Source organism: Falco punctatus (genome assembly GCF_963210335.1).
Source record: "Falco punctatus genome assembly, chromosome: 4".
Lineage (NCBI taxonomy): Eukaryota > Metazoa > Chordata > Aves > Falconiformes > Falconidae > Falco > Falco punctatus.
The window spans coordinates 45,638,138-45,658,359 of record NC_137583.1 but is presented as its reverse complement, the minus strand read 5'-3'; the positions used below and the strand labels follow the sequence as shown (position 1 = coordinate 45,658,359).

Genomic DNA, 20,222 nt, shown 5'->3' with positions numbered 1-20,222 from the left:
CCGCCGCCCCCGCCGGCCCGGACTGCAGCTCCCGGCGCGCCCCGCGCCGCCGCCATCTCGGCGCCCAGACTCCATTTCCCAGGCGGCGCCGCGGCGGGGGGGGCGATGTCCGCCATCTTACCGCTGCCTCCTCCCCCGGTGCGGCGGGATTGAATGAGCTCGCTGCCCGCCTGCCCGCGAATCCAGCGCCATGTCAGGCACCCCGAGCCGCGGCACCCCCGGCGGGACCCCGCTGTCGCCGACTCGCATCTCCCGCCTGCAGGAGAAGGAGGAGCTGCGGCAGCTCAATGACCGCTTGGCCGTCTACATCGACCGTGTGCGGGCGCTGGAGCTGGAGAACGACCGGCTGGTGCTGAAGATCTCGGAGAAGGAGGAGGTCACCACCCGGGAGGTAAGGCCGGGCCGGCAGGGCGAGCAGCGGCGGGCGGCCGCCCCGCTCCGGCCCGGGGAGCGGATCCGCGACCCAGGGGCTCGGCCGGCCCGTTCCCGCGCGGCCCCTCGGCCCGCCCGCCCTGAGGCGGCTCGGCGGGCCCGGCGGTGCCATGCGCGGCCCGGCGGGCCCGGGGCGGGGGGCGAGGGCTGGGGGGGCGCCCGCGGCCCTCGGGGGTGCTGGGCCGGCCGGGGGGGGCGGCTGCCCGCTCGCTGGAGGCGGCTGGGGCCGGCGGCAGGGCGCGGCGGGCCGGCGCGGCGGGAAGCGGCCCAGGGCGGCGGGCGGGGCCCGGGCTGACCGCGGGCGGGCGGCGTGGCCGGGCCGGGGGCGCTGCGGGGCGGCCGGGCCGGGCCGGGGCTTTGCCGCCGCTGGTGGACCGTTGCCCGGGCGGGGGCCGCTGGGGCCGGCGCCGGGCACGGGCGTCCCGCCGCGGGGGAGCCCGGACCGTGTCTCTCGGCGCGGCGTGTCCGGAGGGCTGGTGCGATGCCGGAGGGGCGGGAGGGCCGGGAGCAACTTCGCTCCTCGCCGGGGGAGAGCCGCTGCGGCCGCGCCAGCGCCGGGGTGCCCGGCCCCCTGCGAGAACCGCTCTGAGCTGCGTCCTGTGCTCTGGGGGCAAAGCCGGGTTTTGCTTTTCCCTACGCCGGGTTTTGCTTTTCCCTACGCCGGGTTTTGCGCTGGATCTGCGCCGCCCCGCCCCCCCCCCTCGCTGGGGGCCGGCTGCCGGGCCGGGGGTGCCACCAATGTGATGAACGTTTTAAGTTCATCTGGAAGTTGATGTGGAAAAAGTTTTGTGGGAAGCCTGCAGGGAACAGCCTTTGCTGTGCCTCCGGTGATGCCGTGAATCGCTGTGCCGCTGTGTAGTCGCCCTCCCGCCCCCCCGCCGCCGCCGCCGCCGCCGCCAAAGGGTCTGGTTTGATGATGCTGGGGGTGGTGGGAGGAGGGCTTGGATTAATTTCGATTAATTTCGTTTAAGTAGACTCGATGCGATAGCATCTTGTTTTGGGAGAGGTCTGCCAGTTTGCAATCAGTGTACACCCAGGGTTGGAGTAGCTTTTAAGTCCCTTTGTACTACTTAATGAGATATTACAACTTCCATCATGTTTTCAAAATAACTAGGTATTTCTAAACATAAAACACGGCTCTGTCACTTTTCCGGTGTGAAATCATGCTACAAACAAAATAACCGCGTCTGGTTCGGGGAACTTCGAAGCCATAGGTTGCTGCAGGCTAGAGGTGTGTGTTTGAAATGCAGGAGGCAGAAGGTAATTCTGTGGACAGCACACATGTAACAAGAGCAAGAACAGGACAAGCAGACAACGTAGATGTAATCTCATGAGATTTTTTAATTTGAACTCCTGTTAGCAGTTCTGTGTGTTACCAATCCTGGAAGAATACTCGGATGCAAAAATTGGAAAATAAACTTGAGGATTTTGATATAAATATTGCTTGCTTTGTCCCAGAGCTTTCCTTCTTCACTTTTCTTCCAGGCTTCAATAAAAATCCTAATTCTTAGACATACTCTAACAAACTTTTTCAGGATTTCTTAGGCTCTTCTTTGACGTGTCATAGACAATGGAAGATGCTTCAGCTGGTCTCTGGACCACATGCATTAAATGCTTCCCCCATCCCTTTAGGACAGCTTATTTGTTTACATGTGCCCAGAAAAGGAGACTTTGTAGTCTGATTGTTTTGATGCAGGATAGCAGACAGTGGTTTAGGACTGTGGGGCCAGTAAAACTTCAGATGGCCGCCAGGTTCTGGGTTTACTGGAATGGGAGAATGTCCTTTCACTTTCAGGACCAATCTAGTAAACTGGATTTTCTGCTGACAATTCAATTTTCTTATTGCACTGTTAGAATTTGTGTTCCTGAAATGATTAGGTTTAGCGTGAAGTAAGATATTAATTAAAAATAAACCTTCCAAGTCCCACAGAAAACCCCCAAACCCCAAGCAAACCTCAGAGCAACTGTAATTTCTGCGTAGAAGCACAGTTAAGCATAGTCCAGTGATACTGGCGTACTGTTCTGGCTTACATCGTTATATCTTTATATTGGCTCTCCATGCTTAAAATAGACTGGGAAAAGAAAACAGTCTTCAAGATGAACATTTCCCTTGGTTGTCCTCAACTGTGTGTAAATTTGAGTCTGACTTTTTTTTTTTTTTTTTTAACTATCTAAATATTCAAGTATTTTTGGCTCATCTCTGGTAGTGGCAGGGAACATCATTTGCCACTGTGGCAGGTGGAATGATGTGTGTTGCGGGATGGTGAGGAGTGGCTGCTCGCCAGTGGGCTCTGCATTAACTCCCGAGACTTTTGCCTTGAGAGCAGGTGATGGGTCCATAATCCAGGGCAAATGGGAGGTTGAGGGTTGCTACGACAAGCAATAGACAAGAGCATGGTATCCTGAGAGAGATGTCTTGTCCATTGCTTGTCACTCCAGTACCCCACAGTGATCACGGCTGAGAAGGGGGCTGGGGGTGAGGTCATGACTGACTTGCATGGGAACAAAAGGCTGGCATTCCTGTCTTGCTCTCAAAGCTCTGGTTCAGGAGAGTATCTTCTAGACAGGAGAAGTTCTCCTGATGCTGTTCAGGCAAGGACCGTAGTCAGTGTTCTGCCAGGGCCTCTTGGCAGGTTTAAATCTGGCAGAATTAAAATCATCAGCTGATCAGGATGTTCTTTTTCCTCATTGCTGTAATCGCCAATCTGCCGAAGATAGGAAAAAGCAGCCACTTTCTCCTCCGTTGCGCAGCCTCCTTAGTTTTACAGGCCACCGCTGCATCATGGCCTTGGAACAAAATAACTGTTTGCTCTTTTTGAGGAACACGGGGCTGCCACCTCTCACCAGTAGAGAAAAGGAACTTTGCAGAAGTTGAGATTAATCTTTAGTCCTCTACTAATTACAGCCCTTTCTCCTGCTTTCCCTCACCCTGTCCAATGCTGTTCTACCTTGACTTGTATGCAGCAGGCCTCTAGAGAAATTAAAATGTATACACTAAGCCCTTAGACAAATACAAAAAAATATTTTGCCTGTGTAGCTGGTGGAACCTATAGTTGTCCTCGTTCTTTCTCCATTTGCTCTCTTGCATGAATCCCCATGTGTAGCTTGGCCTGTGACAGAGGAGAAATTTAGCTCACCCACTCGTTTTTCTGCCTCCCTAGTATGTGACTGATGCTATTCCTGCTGTGTTGGGGTCACTGTTATAATAACCTGATTTGTGAGGCTGGGAGGAGCAATACTGGAAGGGCGAAGAGGAAAAGAGTCCTAGAGCTCTTTCCTGAGTTCCCTTTCTGCTAGCTCCCTGCCCTCCAGCGCTTGTGATTGCATCTTGCAGAAGAGATGGTTCGATGGGCATGGGAGGGGTTACTACACTGTTCTGGGTACATCCCACCGGTCTCACCCACAGAAAGGAGAAGTAAGGAGAGAGGAAAAAAAAAAATGAGGACTCCTGGGACCCTCTGCCACTGACAGCAGTTGCCCTGGTGACCAAAGCAGTGTCTGCAGGGTGTTCCTTCTTCACCTGTCTTCCCAGCTCTGCGGGTGTGATTGCAGCTGGCTGCAATCTCACCTGGTCTCCACTTACCTGCTGCCACTACTGCAGCTCCTGTGCCATCTGCCTGTGCCATGTGTAGTAGCCAGAGTGACTCATGACCAGGGTATATAGGTCTGTTGCCCAGTTGCCACCTGCAAAATAGATGTTCAGAGGCTGCTGTGAATGGTGGGTCGCTCAAAAGTTGTAGCCTCTGAGACATGGGCTTAAATGTTGTTCTGGCCCTATAGACGTCATCTGGGAGGTGATGGTGGCGATGCGCAGCACATGGCTGTGTTGTTCTTGAGAACTCGACCGATGTTCTTGGGGAGTCTGAGCCATAAATGAGTGGCAGTCCTTTGTCAGCCCATAACTGTGTGAATAAGAACATACAGAGCCACACCTGGTGGGAATACTCTTATGTTTTGCACATTAATAAGATTAATGTTTCATCGCCAAATTCGTCCGGACTCAACTTGTGGTTGGATGGCATGTGCTCCTTGCCTAGCATGTAGGCTCATTGCCTTCTTGGCATGTTCCTTGTGTCTTCACTGAGGATTTCTTGAATCTTTTCCCAAGTGATTGCTGGGTTGTGTGTGTCTGTGTTTCTGTGTCAGTCCTTGATCTGCTGCACAGTGAGCTTTGGGTGCTCCCAGCATGGGCTGGTAGGTTGAGGAGCATCCAGCAGCCCTGCCTTTCAGACCATGCTGTGGAAACATCTCTGTTTTCTTGTACTCCACGTGCCCTATTTCCTTGTCCCTGCGTTGCTCAATTACAAACTTGCAGGCTCTTTGCCAGCAAAAGAGGAAAAAGGTGAAAGACCGTTCATGGTGCAATTTGTAGGGTGCCCAGCTCGGGCTCTGTGCTGGCAGCATTCGGCGGGGGTGACGCGGCCATGCAGTGCATCGGGCTGCAGGCTGTCTTCTGGTTCCTGCTCAGCTCCCTTCCCAGGTTTTAGCTTTATTTCTTCCACTGCCTTCAGGTGGTGGGGGCTGCATTGTCACAGCAGACCCATTTGCTGGTCTCATGTGTCACCTCGGGAGGCTGGCTCACCCCAGGGGCTTGCATTCGTGATGTTGTAGAGGGGCTACTACATTCGGCCACATGACTGTTATCCCTGTTGCCCTTCCTTGTAGGCACCAGTGACTTTCCAGGGTGACCTGAAAAGTTTCAAACATGACTTGGTGGTTGCGGATGATTGTTGGTGGCACTGGGCCGTGGTGGTAGGGGGGGAGGGGTTAGAGGCTGGCTGAGCAGATCCGGCAGGGTGACGTGGGATTGCACAACTGCTGTTGGCAACAGCAACTTGGTTTCTGTGACCGTGGAACCGTCTTTCAGGATTGACGACTGCTTCAAAGAGCGAGGATCCACCTGACTAAGTAGGGCAGATGCATCTTTGCCAGCTGGGTTGGTCAGCCTGCTAAGAAGAACTTTGAACCGGGAATAATGGGGGAGGGAGGGATTACCCTCCGGGAAGATCAGGTGAGGAAGCAGTGATGGGGTGAGCAAGCAAAAGGCCTAGGGTTATGTGGACAGAGGAAAAAGCAACAGAAAAAGGGTGAAATGGGAACACCCTGAGCGTAGGCATGGAAAGAAGGAAGTGCTCGTGGGGAAACATCATCGTCCTTCCTGCAGGACCATCGTGCTGGAGTGCCTCCCTGAAGTACCCGTACGGCTGATGTGCAGCCCGGGGCACAGACAGATGGAGTGAGGGGTCTGCCGGCGGTTGCAGGACCTCGTTGGGGTGGGGGTGGTTCACAGAGTGCTGTGACAATGGAGACAGGCTTTTCAGGAAGGTGAGGAGGGGGAGTTGCCCTTGATGTGAGAGAGTGGTGGGAGTGCCTGGAGTGCTGCCTGAGGATAGGTGATGAGATAGCTGAGAGCTTGTTGGTCAGGATTAGTGGGCAGACCGAGGTGGGTGACATTGTGGTATTTGTCTGCTACCTACCTGATCAAGAAGAACAGGTAAGTGAGGCTTCCTTCAGTCACCTGGGAGAAGCCTCACATGCCCTAGTCTTCATGCTCTGCTGGATCTAATAATAAATGGAAGAACTGGTCAAGGTGGTGACCATGAGACGGTGGAGTTTGCTATCTTTAGAGGATGGAGCAGAGTAAAAAGCGGGACCACAACTCTGGATTTCAGGAGTAGACTTCAGCCACTTCAGGGCTTCCTTTCAGGAGGAATCCCACGGCTTACAGCCCAGGAGAGAAAAAGGGGTCTGTGAGAGCTGGGCTGATATTCAGGGGTGACCTCCTCCAAGCTTAAGAGTCATCCATCCCAACAATCGGGAAATGAAGCAAAGGTGGCTGGAGACCTGTATGTATGAGCAAGGAGGTCTGACTAAATTCAGACACAGGGAAGGTTGAGGTACTCCATGCCTCCTGGTGGTCTGACCAGCCTTCAGGAATCTCGGGTCTCTGAGACCAGTGGGAAAGTCTGGTGCAAGGAAGATTTGGTAGAGGAGCATCAGGATAGGGAACATCTGAACAAACTGGATAGAAGTCCATGGGACCTGATGGGTTGCGCCCATGAGTGCTGAGGGAACTGACTGACATCACTGCAAGGCTACTCTTGGTTATCTTTGAAACATCATCGTGATGATGAGAGGTTCCTGAAGTTTGGAAGAAAGCTGGTATCTTCAGGAGGGGCAAGAAGGAAGATCAAGGGAACTACAGGCTGATCAACTTCACTTAAGCTTCTGGAGCGTGATGTCTCTTTGTGTGTCTTTTTATCTTCTCCATGCCTGCTTGTAGGAGCCTTTTGTGGGGAATGTTGTTCAAGCCTTTTGGGGTTCCAGGCAGACTGATTTAGCTCAGTCTCCCCTCTCTGAATGCTTGTTGACTTTTCAAACCCTTGTTCATGCGCTTGTTCCCTTGTCCAGTGCTTCCCTTTTTTTTTTTTTTTTTTTTTTAAAAAAAAAAGCCATAGTAGTGACTTTTCCTCCCTCCACTCTGCTATGCTTATGCAAGTACCCACTACTTCTTTCCTTCTTTTTTCTTTTTCTTTTTTTTGTTTGTTTGGTTTGGTTTGATTACTGGATCTGTCATGAGTACCTGCTCTGTGGTTGACTGAACAAGTCCAGTAGGTGGTGAAACTTTTCTTTTACACACGTCTTCCTCAGTATGACTCTTACTTGCGTGCCCTGTAATTCTGTTCTTCAGGTTAATGTTGACTGTACTGACACGGACTTTTCCCATTTTTAGAAACTTGTGTGGCATGAGCCATCTTCTAATGCTCCAGTACAAAGTGAACTCTTAAGTGAGAGCGTAAATGACTTGCTGATTGATTTAATGCAAAAAGTGGGGTATAGAAAGCTGTTAATACTTCCTGAATGTGATGAGTTGTTACTGCTTGTTTTGTCAATCTGTTCTATGATACTTTCAATGGACACTTAAGTGCAGAAATCTCTTAAAGATTCCTCTAGTGAAAATCTAAGTAAAAAACCCAAAGAAACCCAAAAGGTATGTTTTCACTGCATTTTTTTTTTTGGGGGTGGACCTTCTACCTAAACTGATTGACTTGGGGCCATAGACTCATGTATTATGCCTTTTTCATGAGCAGAGCAAGAGTAGTTACTTTCTACACCATTCATGAGTTGTTCTTCCAGCTTCATTTTTTGGTTTGCCATGTTGCCATTATTGTGACTAACAAAAAATCAGTTTTATTTTTCTCTTCTGTACATGACCTCAACTTCTTGCAAAATGCTTTACTCTGTCTCCTACCCTTGTTTTGATCATCTTAAAGTATTTTGTATGTATGGTTTTGGCCTGCAGCTATGTCTTTATACAATATCTTGCTTTCTAGAAAGACTTTTTTTAAACTGCTTTTTTACTTGTTTTAACAAATAACTCAGTGTTCCCGAGTTGCCATGCTGAAACAATTGCAACAGTCCTAGATTTTTAACGTTTTTGGCTTGTCTTGCTTCTGCAAGGATGCTGAAACCAAGTCAGCTGAGGTGCTCGATGGTATCTTGGCAAATCCGCTCCTGTGTGCTGCTGAGGACCAGGTGGAGGGCCGCCTTCCCTCTTGTAGCTTCCTGGATTAGCCACTCCATGGCACTCACTACTAGTGTATGAAGATACAGCTCAGGTATTACCTCCTGGATTACAGCTTGGGCTAATTAAAACCTGTTAGAATTACTGCATTTTCTGCCTCTCTGATCTCCTGTAATGCCCCTGTTTTGCTTTGTGGCTGGTGGTCCAATAATCACTATGTAAATCAATGTTGTCTATATATTCAGAGTGCTGCTTGCAGTTCTCTTAACTTATTGTAAAACATCGAGAGCCTGGGGGAAGTGTAAGGAAAAGGTGAAAAAGATGAGCAGAGTAGTAGCATAATTTCTGACCAGGAGCAAAACTGGAAAAAGAGGTGAGAGGAAACCTGAGGTCTCTTAAGTCACGAGTCCAAACAAATTGATTTGCCTAGGAAGCAAATATTCAGCATTTCTCACAACACAAAAACTAAAGGCATGAAATGAAATAATCAAGTAGCAGGTCTTAATCCACCAGTTGTGCTCGTATGATGCTTTCTGATGTGGAAACCAAAAGCTAAAGAGATTTGAAAAAGGATTAGACAAATTAACAATATTTGGTGACTAATGGGTTTTAATGCATGGAAACAATTTTTAGCTCAGATTTTTTTTATCATTCCTTAACTTTTTGAAGCTAGGAGTATACGTGAGTAAAGAATCCTTGTACGTTTGCCTCATTCACTATACTTCCCCTTTCAGCATTTGTATCAGGTGCTGCTCTTACCGCCTTATGCTGGGAAGGTTGGCATGGTCTTCAGGGATGAATTTGTATCTGAGATGTGGGGGACAGGAGATGATGGGTTGTGGTAACCCAAGCAAAATGGGAAGAAACAATGAAGGAAGGAATTTGAGTGGATAGATTTTATTGATAAAGAGAACAAAAAAACGGAAGATGTCATCAGATGGGTTACCCCTTGCATCCCAGTGTCTCTGGGAGTGTTCGAGGACAGCAGACACTGCCTGGTGGCACTCTGCTCACAAGTGTGGTGGGATGAAGCACCAGAAATAGGCTTCACAGTTGCCAGATGCATTTATTCAGCTTCCTTCTCTTGTTGCTGTGGATGCTGGCTGTTGTTCCTATTGACTTTTTTTTCTTTTCTTCTTTTTTGTCCAGAAGGGGCATGTGAGGCTTGTCCTAGGAGGTCCTGCTTTGGTTTAACAGCATCTTTTTAAGAATGGCTGGAAGCGTCACTGTACGAGAGACCAAACTGAGTAGCAAATGTAGAGTCATTACAAAAGGGAGTGGGCAGAAGACTGTAGAGTCAAAACCAAGGAAAATTCTACCCGTATACTAAACAGGGGCGGTTTGGGGATGGTGCTTCTCTGGAGACTTCAGAGAGTCGGTAGACTCTAACTTGAGTTCCTTCTGAGTTTGAGGGGGGACAGTTCAGGGAACAGAAATACTTTCCAGAATTTTTCTCCGGGCTGGGGTGGAAAGGTGCTTTCAGTGAGGAGCCGTCTTGGGCCAGAGGTGCTGTCAAGCCTGTCACACCAGGCTGGTTCAGCTGAGCTGGCAGTACTTAGTTTGCTTTGAACCTACTGCTGTGTTTGGTTCTCCTTTCCCTGCTTGGTCAGTGCTGAAAATAAATAAGATGTTATTTTTTTATGGTCTAGAAAGACAGTCTTGAACTGTCCTGCTGTTCTGGTCACCTAAAACTTACATCCAGGAATCCGTATTCTCTTCACACCCTGTTGTTACGAGTTCTGACAAAGGTGGCTTAGGATGGTGGGTTTGGTTTTGGTGGGTTTTTTTCCGATTGAAGGTGTTCCTGCTCCTGGTTGTCTGCTGCCTCCCTGTGTCCTTACCTCTCGGTGATTCCTTTTCTTCTCAGTGCATTAGCTTAAAATTCTAGTGAAAGTGGTTTTTTGACTTAACACTTTGAACTGTGAATTGGACCTGTGTGTTTCCTCCTCGTCTTTGTTACTGGAATAAGAGCAGGGAAGAGGTTAACATGCTGCAGGAGGAAAGCAGGTACTAATCTACCACAACTGGTTGTGCTGTGAATGAATCAGTCCCTTTAATTAAGAAGCATAGTCTCTGGTTCTCTTTTTACCAACAGGTTCTGAAACTGCTTTCATCATGCAATTTTTCGCTCCATCTAGCTATATTCTCTCTGCACAGGAATTACATTAGGTGTTCGTTTATTCTCTGTTCAGAATACTGTTCTTTTGGTGGTGTAATGCCTCGAAAACATCATTTATTTACTGCCTGTTGTAAGTATCACAACAGCAACGTCTTTCTGGGACAGCATGGCACAACAACCTAGGGAAAAAGCTTTCTTCCTTTGTACCTTGACGTGCAATTCTGGTTTATGCCCTGGAGTACTGGGAAAGGATTTGCCCTTGTCCTGCACTATGTGTTTACTGTGTGGCTCTGAACCTACAGCAATACAGCCCTGAGTTCCCGGTAGATGTCCCAGAGCAAGGATTTTAGCACACTGAAGAGCTGAAGGGCAGATGGTCTGAAGAAGGGCTGGCATTAGCGGAGTGTTGTAGATGCAGCACCTGATGGTGCAGAATCAGTGCTTGGCCTTTGGGCAGTTGTATTTTGCATTGCAATTTGCAAATACTGTATTTTCACTCAAGGGTCATCCATAATGAAAGGCTTTACAGCCTTAAAATCTCTATAGTTTTGTTTTTTTTCTTGGCACTGTGGAGTGCTGTATGGAAGAGTTTAGCATCGTCATGGTACACTTCATAAAATCCCTTAATTTTGTAACTGATAATACAGAGTTGTGTTGGCTTGTGCCATAGACAATGATAGACATACCAGCTATGGGGAAAAAAGCAAAAGAAAACTGAAGCTGAATAAAGCTAGAAAGAATTGATTCTTTAAAGAAAAGTAGTAAGACAGCATGGTAGACAGCCAAGTTGTTTCTGGTATGTGTTGTGCTTGTAAACTAAGGCTTCTCAGCCCTCATACTGTCGTATTTTAGTTAATTTCAGAAGTCTTATGAGAATATGGTCTATCAGGAACTCAATTATATCCTGACTGCTTTTAATCAGTCTTTCTGAAGACCAGATGGTTGACTCTGTCATTTGTGCCACTCTGATGTTGAAATAGGCGCTCCTAGGACTGGGAATAGCAGAGTTTGCTTTCTTGCTTCTACATTTCATGCTTTGTTTTGGATTTTCTCTGCCTAAAGTTGGTACATTCTGCTTTTGGCTCTTCTCACTCTGATTGCTCTGCTTCTGAATTTGTGTTAGTAATAGGTGCTTAGGTCTTCTGGTATCCTTTCATAGAAGCTATAGCAGCAATGTTCTATGGTCTTGAAGTTTTAGCTATCTGATATACCTGTCAAATAATCTTGTATTCTAACAAAAATAAAGGTGTGGAAGACTTTGAAGTGCCATGCTGCAGTCTGAGTAGCTGATTGTGTAGTATATCGAGTTGGGACGGGGAGAGGTCCGCGGGTCCTTACCCTCTGAGGTGGAGAACAGGAGTGGAAGCTCGTCTCTGAGGACTTCACATTTCTGTAGTTCATCTAGTTTCATTCTTTTTAGCTTTATAGTGCAGGAGCAGCAGAGTCAAATTGCGCCTTGGACCTTTATTCCACAAAAAAAGTCTTTTAAGTGTTTCTTTAAAAAACAATATTTCTCAAAGCAGCAGTATTGGAAATGAGGGTGAATAATTTAAGATCTGATTGCAGGTGTACTGGTTGGCCGCAGTTTCTCTCTTTGCAGGACTTGCACACTTCAGACATCGTATGTTATGTCACGTCCCAGTGGGAATAAAAATTAAATCTTGCCTTTGGAAGTAGATCATAGGTAATCGTAGGTGCATATAAATTGAAAACGTTTGCTATAGACTGTTCTTAAATAATAGAAATCATATCATATATCTTTCTTTGAATATAAGGCTGTGTGAAAACTGGTGCTGTGCTTCAGTTCTCAGATAGTCTTTGGGATGTTCTCATGCCTGCATACTTTTTTCCCCTTAGGTGAGTGGAATCAAGAGTCTCTACGAGTCTGAACTGGCTGATGCTCGAAGAGTTCTGGATGAAACCGCCAAAGAGAGGGCTAGGTTACAGATCGAAATAGGAAAACTGAGAGCGGAACTTGAGGAGTTCAATAAAAGGTAAAGAAAGTCCTCTGTGTTTGTTCTGGGTGGGTTTTTTTTTTGCTTGAGGGTGGGGTTTTTTTGTTGGCATTTTGTTGTTTTATAAATTTTAGAATGGGCAGCATTTGTGGTGGGAATGATACTATTGATGCTTCTTAAAATGCCTTTTGGAAGCACTGCGCCCTCCCACAAGACTGCTGAGCCAGACCTGGCGTAGCCATCAGGCTGCAGTCACAGCAGACGTGACCGATGGCCTGGGTGAGGAACGTCCCCCGTCCTGATGTTCATGAAGTGTCTGTTCACATCTTCACCAGTGTCACAGGTGCCCGGGTCAAGCAGAGCCTGGAGGTAGATACATGTAGACTGCCTCCATCTGCTCCTTTTAGCAGTCCTGCTTGAGCTGCAAGCTCACAGCTCTGCGTTGTGTGACTGTCTTCCTGTGGCTTCCCCTGCCTGCTACCCCGCATGATGGCTGAAATATTTCCCTTGAGCAAACTTGGCTGCTTTCTGGAAAAAAGAGCTCTAGAGGATTACCCTAACCTGGTATCCTTCAAAGAACATTGGCACATCTCAACAGACACGTCGTCTGCCGTTTGTAACTCCTCAGAGACCCGCAAAAGCAGGTTGCACTTTTGTAAAGCCTTCTGTCGATTTTCCTGTGAAGACAATAAACCAGGCTGAAATGGTAAATGCAAATAAAAATGTGAATGAAAGCAGCTTGGATTGTCTTCCAGTGGCAGTGCTCGTGAAGGAGCAGGAGTTACTTTTTGCTGTCAGGAATTATTTATGGTGCTTTGTCAAGCTGTACGTTGAACACTTGTGTTCATTCCCGTCCCGCTGGGAATACTTGCATGCTGCAAGCTGGGGGAAGCTATGGGCTGTGTAAACATACGCTGCATTTCCTACTCCGTGTTGAAGTGGGATGTGCCCTTTAGGTACTGCACAGACAGAGGGTTTCCAGATCTGATTGTGACACACGCAGAGGGGCTTGTTTTAGTATGTGACACATGTGGTCAGGGCATGTGTCTGGAGAGTCTGTTCTGGAGACTCCGGTTGCTGCTCAATAGCTGTCTTATAAGCAGAAGTTGTGTTTTGTCTATATGTCTCCTGCAAGTTGCTGAGCTTGAAGACACCGCACATATGTTGCAGAACAGGATTTGCAGTGACAGATTGGATCAATGATTAAGAAAAATTGGTTACAGTTAATTCAAGTTCAGAGATCTACACCAACGAATGTAGAGGGAACACGAGCCCCATATCTAGAGCGTATCGTGAAAGTGTGTCGACTTACTCTGTAGTTAGAAAAGGATGCACATCGTGCTGGAGCATGTAAAGAAATCCTGTCTGTCTATAGTGCATACCAATACTCCACAAAGCAGGATTTTTGTAAAAATAATTCTCAGTATTGCATTTTGTTAAGAGTTAGGAGCAAATCAGGAATTCAAGAAGACCAAGGGGTCAGAATTTTGGGAACCAAGACTCAGGATTTGGGCTGGGGAGTGAGGTGTTTATAATCCAGAGCAGTGCTTTTCAGCTTTTTTTTTCCTTTGCAGACGTAATGGTTTTTCCGTGTTTGGGAGTTGCAGACCAAATACAGAACCTTTTAAAGCCTATAGGTAGCAGGACTCCTCTGCAAAGTTATTTCTGTGGGCCTTTAAAAGCAGCTCGCTGACCACAGGCTGAAAACTACAGATGTACAGAAGAGAAGGCTGAGGAAAGGGAAGGAGAAAAATGAACTCTAAGATGGTTTAAAAGAAAAAGACAAGAAGCTGTTCCCTGCATTCTTAAGTGGTATGAGGCTAGAATAGCCAGCTTTTAACTGCAGCAGGGAAGGACTACTTCACATAACAAAACACTTCCTAATAATGTAATGATGCACACCTAGAGAAGCTGCAAAAGTTGGTGTGTTAGAGGGGAAGGCAGATAAATACTTGGTGGGCACAAGGAAGATGACCTTGATGATTTCTGTGACTTAGATATAACAGCTCAAATAATCACATTTGAAGTGACCAGAGTTGCTTTGCTTGTAATGAATACTGCTGAAGAAACACTGGTTTACTCCTGAAAGGTCCCCACGTTTTCACAGTGGATCGCTTTACTACTTTGTGTGGGAATACATCCTAGGGAGTGGGCTTGGCCACATAAAATACAAAACACTGGGGATGCTCGTAGGCCACTTTGGGAGATGCAGGTGCTCTGCTTCTCAGGGGCTGTAGTCCAAAGTGATGGATGTGAGCAGTTAAATGTGCTGTGTAGCACTGAGATGGAAAAATCCTCTTTACGCCTTGTGTGTAAAGCAGCTTTTTTGTTATTTCTTAGCTGTCAGAGTTGCCTTCTGTCCATGATGCGTGTTCTTCATTAGGCAGTGCATTTACAACACTAGTACAAGCTGTGAGTTTTAAGAGGTGTTTATTATTACTTTTATTAGCTGCATTTGCAGGTTACTCTAGGAACCACATAGTGGTACACTAATCCTAATCAAATGTGTGTAATAACAAAATATCTGTAGTTATAACCAAGACATGTTCAAGATGTGTGTATTAATATATTTATTTTGTGTGTATTAATATAGTTAAATTTTGGGTTTTTTCAGCTACAAGAAGAAAGATGCAGATTTGTCTGTGGCTCAGGGTCGCATTAAGGATCTTGAAGTGCTGTTTCACAGAAGTGAAGCAGAACTCAACACTGTCCTGAACGAGAAACGCAGTCTGGAAGCAGAGGTGGCTGATTTGCGTGCCCAGCTTGCTAAGGTACGGGAGCGAATGCTGCCTTGCTGTAGCACAGGAGAGGCTGTGTATTGTAGAACTTGTTTTTTTTTTTCTTTCCAGTTAGTTTATAGTCTGAACATCATTGATCCAGCTCGCTTACTGCTGAACCTTTGCCTGCCTCTCTTGGATATAGAACTAAGTTGTGAAAAATCTCTGTAAAACAACCAAAGCAACATGGTGTTTAGAAATTTTGCTAGCCAAAAGCTTTTATTTAAAAAATTCTGGTAAGCGTTTCTATATTCATGAGATAACAGGTTATTAAATGTTGTCCTTCATAAGGGCCTGGATAATTTTGGACTTATGCTGGCATAGCTAGTCGGACTACGCTAGCAAGAAAAAGAACAACATGTAAGATGCTGTGCTTGAGGAATTAATAATCCTCAACTCTATTATTACACTGTATTGAAATAACCCTGTGTTTTAAATAACATACATGAAAGCTTGTTTTAAATATTCACAAATACACACGCTCCTTTTTTTGTTGGGTTTTTTTTTTTTGGAAAGTCAGTGGCTTCACATTAGATTTGTTGTTGTGAATAATCGGCCCAAAGATGTCAAATTAAGGCCATAAAGGGATTATGCATGGAAAATAGGGATCCAGACAAAAATAAGTATTTGTCTTCAAAATTCTTTTCTAGGCTGAGGATGGTCATGCTGTGGCTAAGAAGCAGTTGGAGAAGGAGACACTCATGCGTGTGGACCTGGAGAATCGGTGCCAGAGCTTGCAAGAGGATCTGGATTTCAGGAAGAATGTGTTTGAGGAGGTATTGTCAACCTCATCTCATCATAGTCAGAAGTTCATGTAGTTTTATTCAAACTTACTGTAGACAATTACTGACTAGTCCAGGTAGGGAAAATCAGTATTATCCTTGCTATAAATGGATGGAGTAATAAAATAGTTAAAGGTTTTGCAGAAGTTACGTGCTAAATCAGTAGTAGAGCTGGCATGAGAGCCAGGTGCCAAGGGTGGGTGAGCTAATGTAGGAGCCGACTGCTGTGGGAAGGGGAAAGAAAACCAGCCAGGTAGATCACCCTGAATTGTACTGGCCATCGTCTCTCTTCCATGCCATGGAGTAGCTGGACTGCTGCATGTCACTGAAATGACAGACCCTTGGGTGTAGGGCCTTGGAATACCTGTGCTCTCTGAGAATGGTGTCGCTGCTGCGTAAAGGTGAAGCTAAATGAGACAGCAGAAGCTGAAAGCTTGCTGTGCTGAAGCAGGGCTGTTCCTTTAGCCATCCCTGGCGCTCTTGGATCCTCGTATGGACCAATTCAATATAGGAAGAAAAAAAGGAATGGGTTTCCTTTAGGTTAGTGAATCCATTTGATTCAGTTGAAGGGTCCAAAGCTCCGCTGGAGTTTGAACATCACGATGGGGAGCTGGTCAGTGAAGTCTGCTGATTCTAGTGGTGATGAGCTGCTAGATCAGCTCAGCCCTTCACCTGATACTTTGTAGTCCCCCATGATATTTTTGTGGCCTCTTGAGGGGTCATCACCTACAGTTACTGAGAGACTGGTTTTTTGCTTGCTAGTTTTTTTGGCATAAAAAATTCACCACAGAAGGGAAAGCTTCATCCAGATCACACCAGGGCACATTGCTGTGAATAGAAGGGCGTGTTTCTAAGTCTTGTTTTAGATGTAGAGCATTTCTGCCGAACGGCTACCCAAATTGCTCTGAATTTGTGTTAGCTTGCTGTAACCCCAGTTTAAGCATGCAAAGCGAGCCTTGCTTTCTTTGTCTGCTGTTTCTCCTCACGGCTGTGCTGCTACCTTCAGGCCTCCTCCCAGTACTCTGAACCACTCCCCGATTGTTTGTCCTACCCTGAAGGGAGAAATTGTTTTTTTTCTCATACCGTGCATTCAGGCCTGGCCAGGTCTCTGCAGGGCTCAACATGAATAAGTGCATGAGTAAGTCTCCCCTCGCTAGTTTGGGACCAGTGTTCTAGGCACGGAGAACTTGTACTTCTCTAAAAATGAACATTTCTCAGTACAGACTCTGACCAGAAAAAATCATGTCTTCAGGATTGCTTGGGTTGCTGCTTTACTACTAACATAATCAAAACCTAATGAGTAGAGGTCATCCAGTATATAGAAAGAGAGAGATCTGTATATGCTTAAAAGTGAAATGTGAAGATGCAATTTAATTATTTTTTTCAATATATTTAATGGTTGCAAAAGGTGTTCGTTTTTATCTGACTGCTATTGTAACGTTGGGTTGTATATTGAGAGGGGAAAGGGTTTATAGTGCAGCATATACAATCTCTTTGCTATGTAAAAATTCATGTTTTGTTCTCCCCCTTTCCCTCCGTTTTGATTCTTGTAGCATTTAACAGCTCCTTCCTTAAAAATGTGTATGGATATTTTTAAACCTATTTTTGAGTCCGATCAATTAAGAATTACATCCTGCTAAATGAGGACAGTAACTTGCATCTGTTAGTACATGTAGCAATTCTTAGGCTTAATGCCTTTAGTACTGTAGCTCCTGTGTCTGACTAATTAGTAGTGAAATAGTTAATTATTGTCTGAATGTAATTACTTGTACTATTTAACCTAATGTGGGAATTTGTCCGTGTTTTTTTGGTGTGTCTGTAGGAAATAAGGGAAACAAGAAAACGACATGAACATCGTTTGGTTGAGGTGGACACGAGTCGCCAACAGGAGTATGAATCCAAAATGACTCAGGCCCTGGAGGATCTGCGAAATCAACATGATGAACAAGTCAAACTGTACAAAATGGAGCTGGAGCAGACCTATCAGGCTAAGGTAACCGCTGCTCTTACAGCACGGTCTGACAGAAAGCCCGGCTAGGGAGATAAAACCCTTCCCATCAGCCCAACTGTCTTTAAGGGGACAAGTAACTGGAATCTGAAGAAGCTTTGACCCGGTGTTCAAATGCCTCTTGTGGCGTTTGTGTGCAGATGTGTTTGCATGGAGGGCTCAGCCAGAGGTAATCGCTAGGAAGAGCTTTAGCCAAAAAATGCCAGTTTGTGAGAAAACACATGAACAGTTGCTTGCTGCAGAGGATGCAGTGGGAATAGCAAATGTCACGCAGTAACTGATCAGACAATGTTTTCTGCTATAAGGGTTTTTTTTTTTTCTTGATGTCAGTAGATCCGGTTCCTCCTCCAAAATGGAGATGGTGGAAGAGACCTGCCAGGTGTGGTACCTGGGCTTTAAGAAGCTGGAGGGATGGGTTGGAGGGCTTGGGGGGTTGGTGCGTTTCAACACCGGCTTCTGGCTGGATGCAGTGAGCTTGCGACATACAGACATACTGAGAGGGGCTCCGTGTCTAAGGCTGCATTGTCACTTTACTCTTACTGTGGCCTTTGCAATGTTCTTACTAGTCCCAGTACTCTTAAATGTGTGTAAGCCTTATCACATTGCAATCACCTAAGTTCTGGATTGGAAAATTACTAGATGCAGTTGTGGTTTCAGTGGTGGCAGTGAAACTTCAGGCAAGGTATTGGACCAGCTTTGGTGATGAAAGTCATGGTTTATAAATTGGAAATTATAGAATAATTTGGGTTGGAAGGGACCTTTAAAGATTATCTAGTCCAACCACCCTGCAATGGCCATGGACATCTTCAACTAGATCAGGTTGCTCAGAGCCCCATCCAACCTGACCTTGAATGTTTTCAGGGAAGGGGGCATTTACCACCTCTCTGGACCCACCTGTGCCAGTGTTTCACCACTTTATTGTAAAAAATTTCTTCCTTGTATCTAATCTGAGTCTACACTCTTCTATAAAAACCACTGCTCCTTGTCCTGTCGCAACAGGCCCTGCTAAAATGTTGGTCCCCATCTCTCTTACAAGACCCCTTTAAGTGTTCAGAGGCTGCAGTAAGGTCTCCTCGGAGCCTTCTCTTCTCCAGGCTGAACAACCCCAACTCTCTCAGCCTGTCCCCGCAGGAGAGGGGCTCCAGCCCCCTTGATCATTTTTGTGGCTGCCTCTGGACTTGCTCCAACAGGTCCATCCATGTCTTTTGTGTGTTGAGGAATCCAGTACTCCAGGTGGGGTTTCACAAGAGTGGAGTAGAGGGGAAAATGTGAACATAGGAGTTAATTTAATCCAGGAGAATGCTGCTTAAACTTCTAGAAATATTTGGGCTTTTTTGGTTTATCTGCCTGTTGTTTGGCATGAGTGGAATGCAACTCGCTCAAAAGAGAGAAGCTGTAATATTTTTTTATTGAGGTAAAATAATAATTTAACAGAGTTCAGTAAGTTCAATGGAATTTAATAAAGTTTAACAGTGATTTGACAGGGTTCCATAAGTCTGATGGCAAGATTCACCTTATTAATTACTGCACGGAAGGAGCGTACAAAGGAAAATTGAGTTAGAATGATTCATACAGAGACCAGAGACGCAAAGAGTAAGGATGAACGCTCCTGTTGAGTCACGAGGTTCAGAGTGGACCCCCTTGCCTTCTAAACTCCTTTTGGAGTCTAGGTGGGGTTGGATCCAATTTCAGTCTCAGGCTTGGTCAGTGGTTTATGTCTGAAGGGATTATCCATACAGCGTTTATAATAATATCGAGTAGCTACCTGGATTAGTAACGTTTCGTAGTCATTTACCACCGATCTGTCGTGGGTAAGGGCTCTCTCCACCTTGGGTAAGGAAGGATCTCGTAGTCTCACATAAGGAATCTCTAACCTTGAGGGACATCCCTGCTCCAGGGGAGTCACCTGTCACGCAGTCCAGCTGCAGTTCAGGGAGAGCTCAAACTGGGTCCATCCTGGTGGTAATGAAGTAGTTGGCTGCTAGTCAGTAGTATAGACAAGATATGTGTCTTTGTTTTAGCTCTGGAATCTTGTTCTGTACCTTTGGAATATTTTTCAAGACCCCTTCGCTCCTGTGTGCATGAGCCAGGGGCTCTCCAGTTCACACATTCACGCCAGGAATGGAGTCCTGCTGCTCCTTAGTCAGCCCGCACCAAAGCGTGGCTGGGAGTCAGCTGTACCCGTCACACCTCTGCAAATCCCGAGTTAGGAAATGGCAGTTCGTCCAGCACTGGGGCCATGGGAGGAGTAGCTTTGTTAGTGGTACAGCTCCTGGTTACAGGTTTGTTTGGTTTATGTTTGGGGTTTTTGTTTGTTTTTACTATTCATTGCCCTACCTGAAGGGATTAGTTGCCAGTTTTCTGGTTATTGAAAATACTTGCCAATAATACAGTTACTTCTGATTGTCTTGCAGCAGAGAAACTACGTTCCCGCTAACACTGATCTCCCCCACCTTTCACTGAGATTCCCTTTGAATTCTTTGGTTTGATAATTTACAGTATAAGAAATATTGATCTACAAATACTTAACCATTTCTTATGGCAACAACAATATAGATAATAGATACTAAAAAAAAAACTTAAGTACAGTTAGCAGTCTTGGTATTATTTGCTGAAGTTAGGAA

At 46.2% G+C, this 20,222-nt stretch overlaps 1 protein-coding gene and 1 long non-coding RNA gene across 2 annotated transcripts in view; one reads left to right on the top strand and one right to left on the bottom strand.

The window, feature by feature from the left end:
* Positions 1–20,222, top strand: part of LMNB2 (lamin B2) — a 32,916-nt gene continuing 12,694 nt past the window's right edge. The window contains exons 1-5 of the mRNA XM_080382658.1: positions 1–391; positions 11,934–12,070; positions 14,646–14,802; positions 15,459–15,584; positions 17,413–17,583. Of these exons, the coding sequence (XP_080238784.1) occupies positions 191–391; positions 11,934–12,070; positions 14,646–14,802; positions 15,459–15,584; positions 17,413–17,583 (792 nt within the window). The 5' untranslated portion in view covers positions 1–190. The remainder of the gene's footprint in view (positions 392–11,933; positions 12,071–14,645; positions 14,803–15,458; positions 15,585–17,412; positions 17,584–20,222) is intronic.
* LOC308061943 lies at positions 1,754–4,112 on the bottom strand. The gene is made up of 2 exons (XR_013927394.1): positions 4,016–4,112; positions 1,754–3,542 (listed from the first exon to the last, which is right to left on the bottom strand). It is a non-coding gene; the product is annotated as an uncharacterized lncRNA (long non-coding RNA).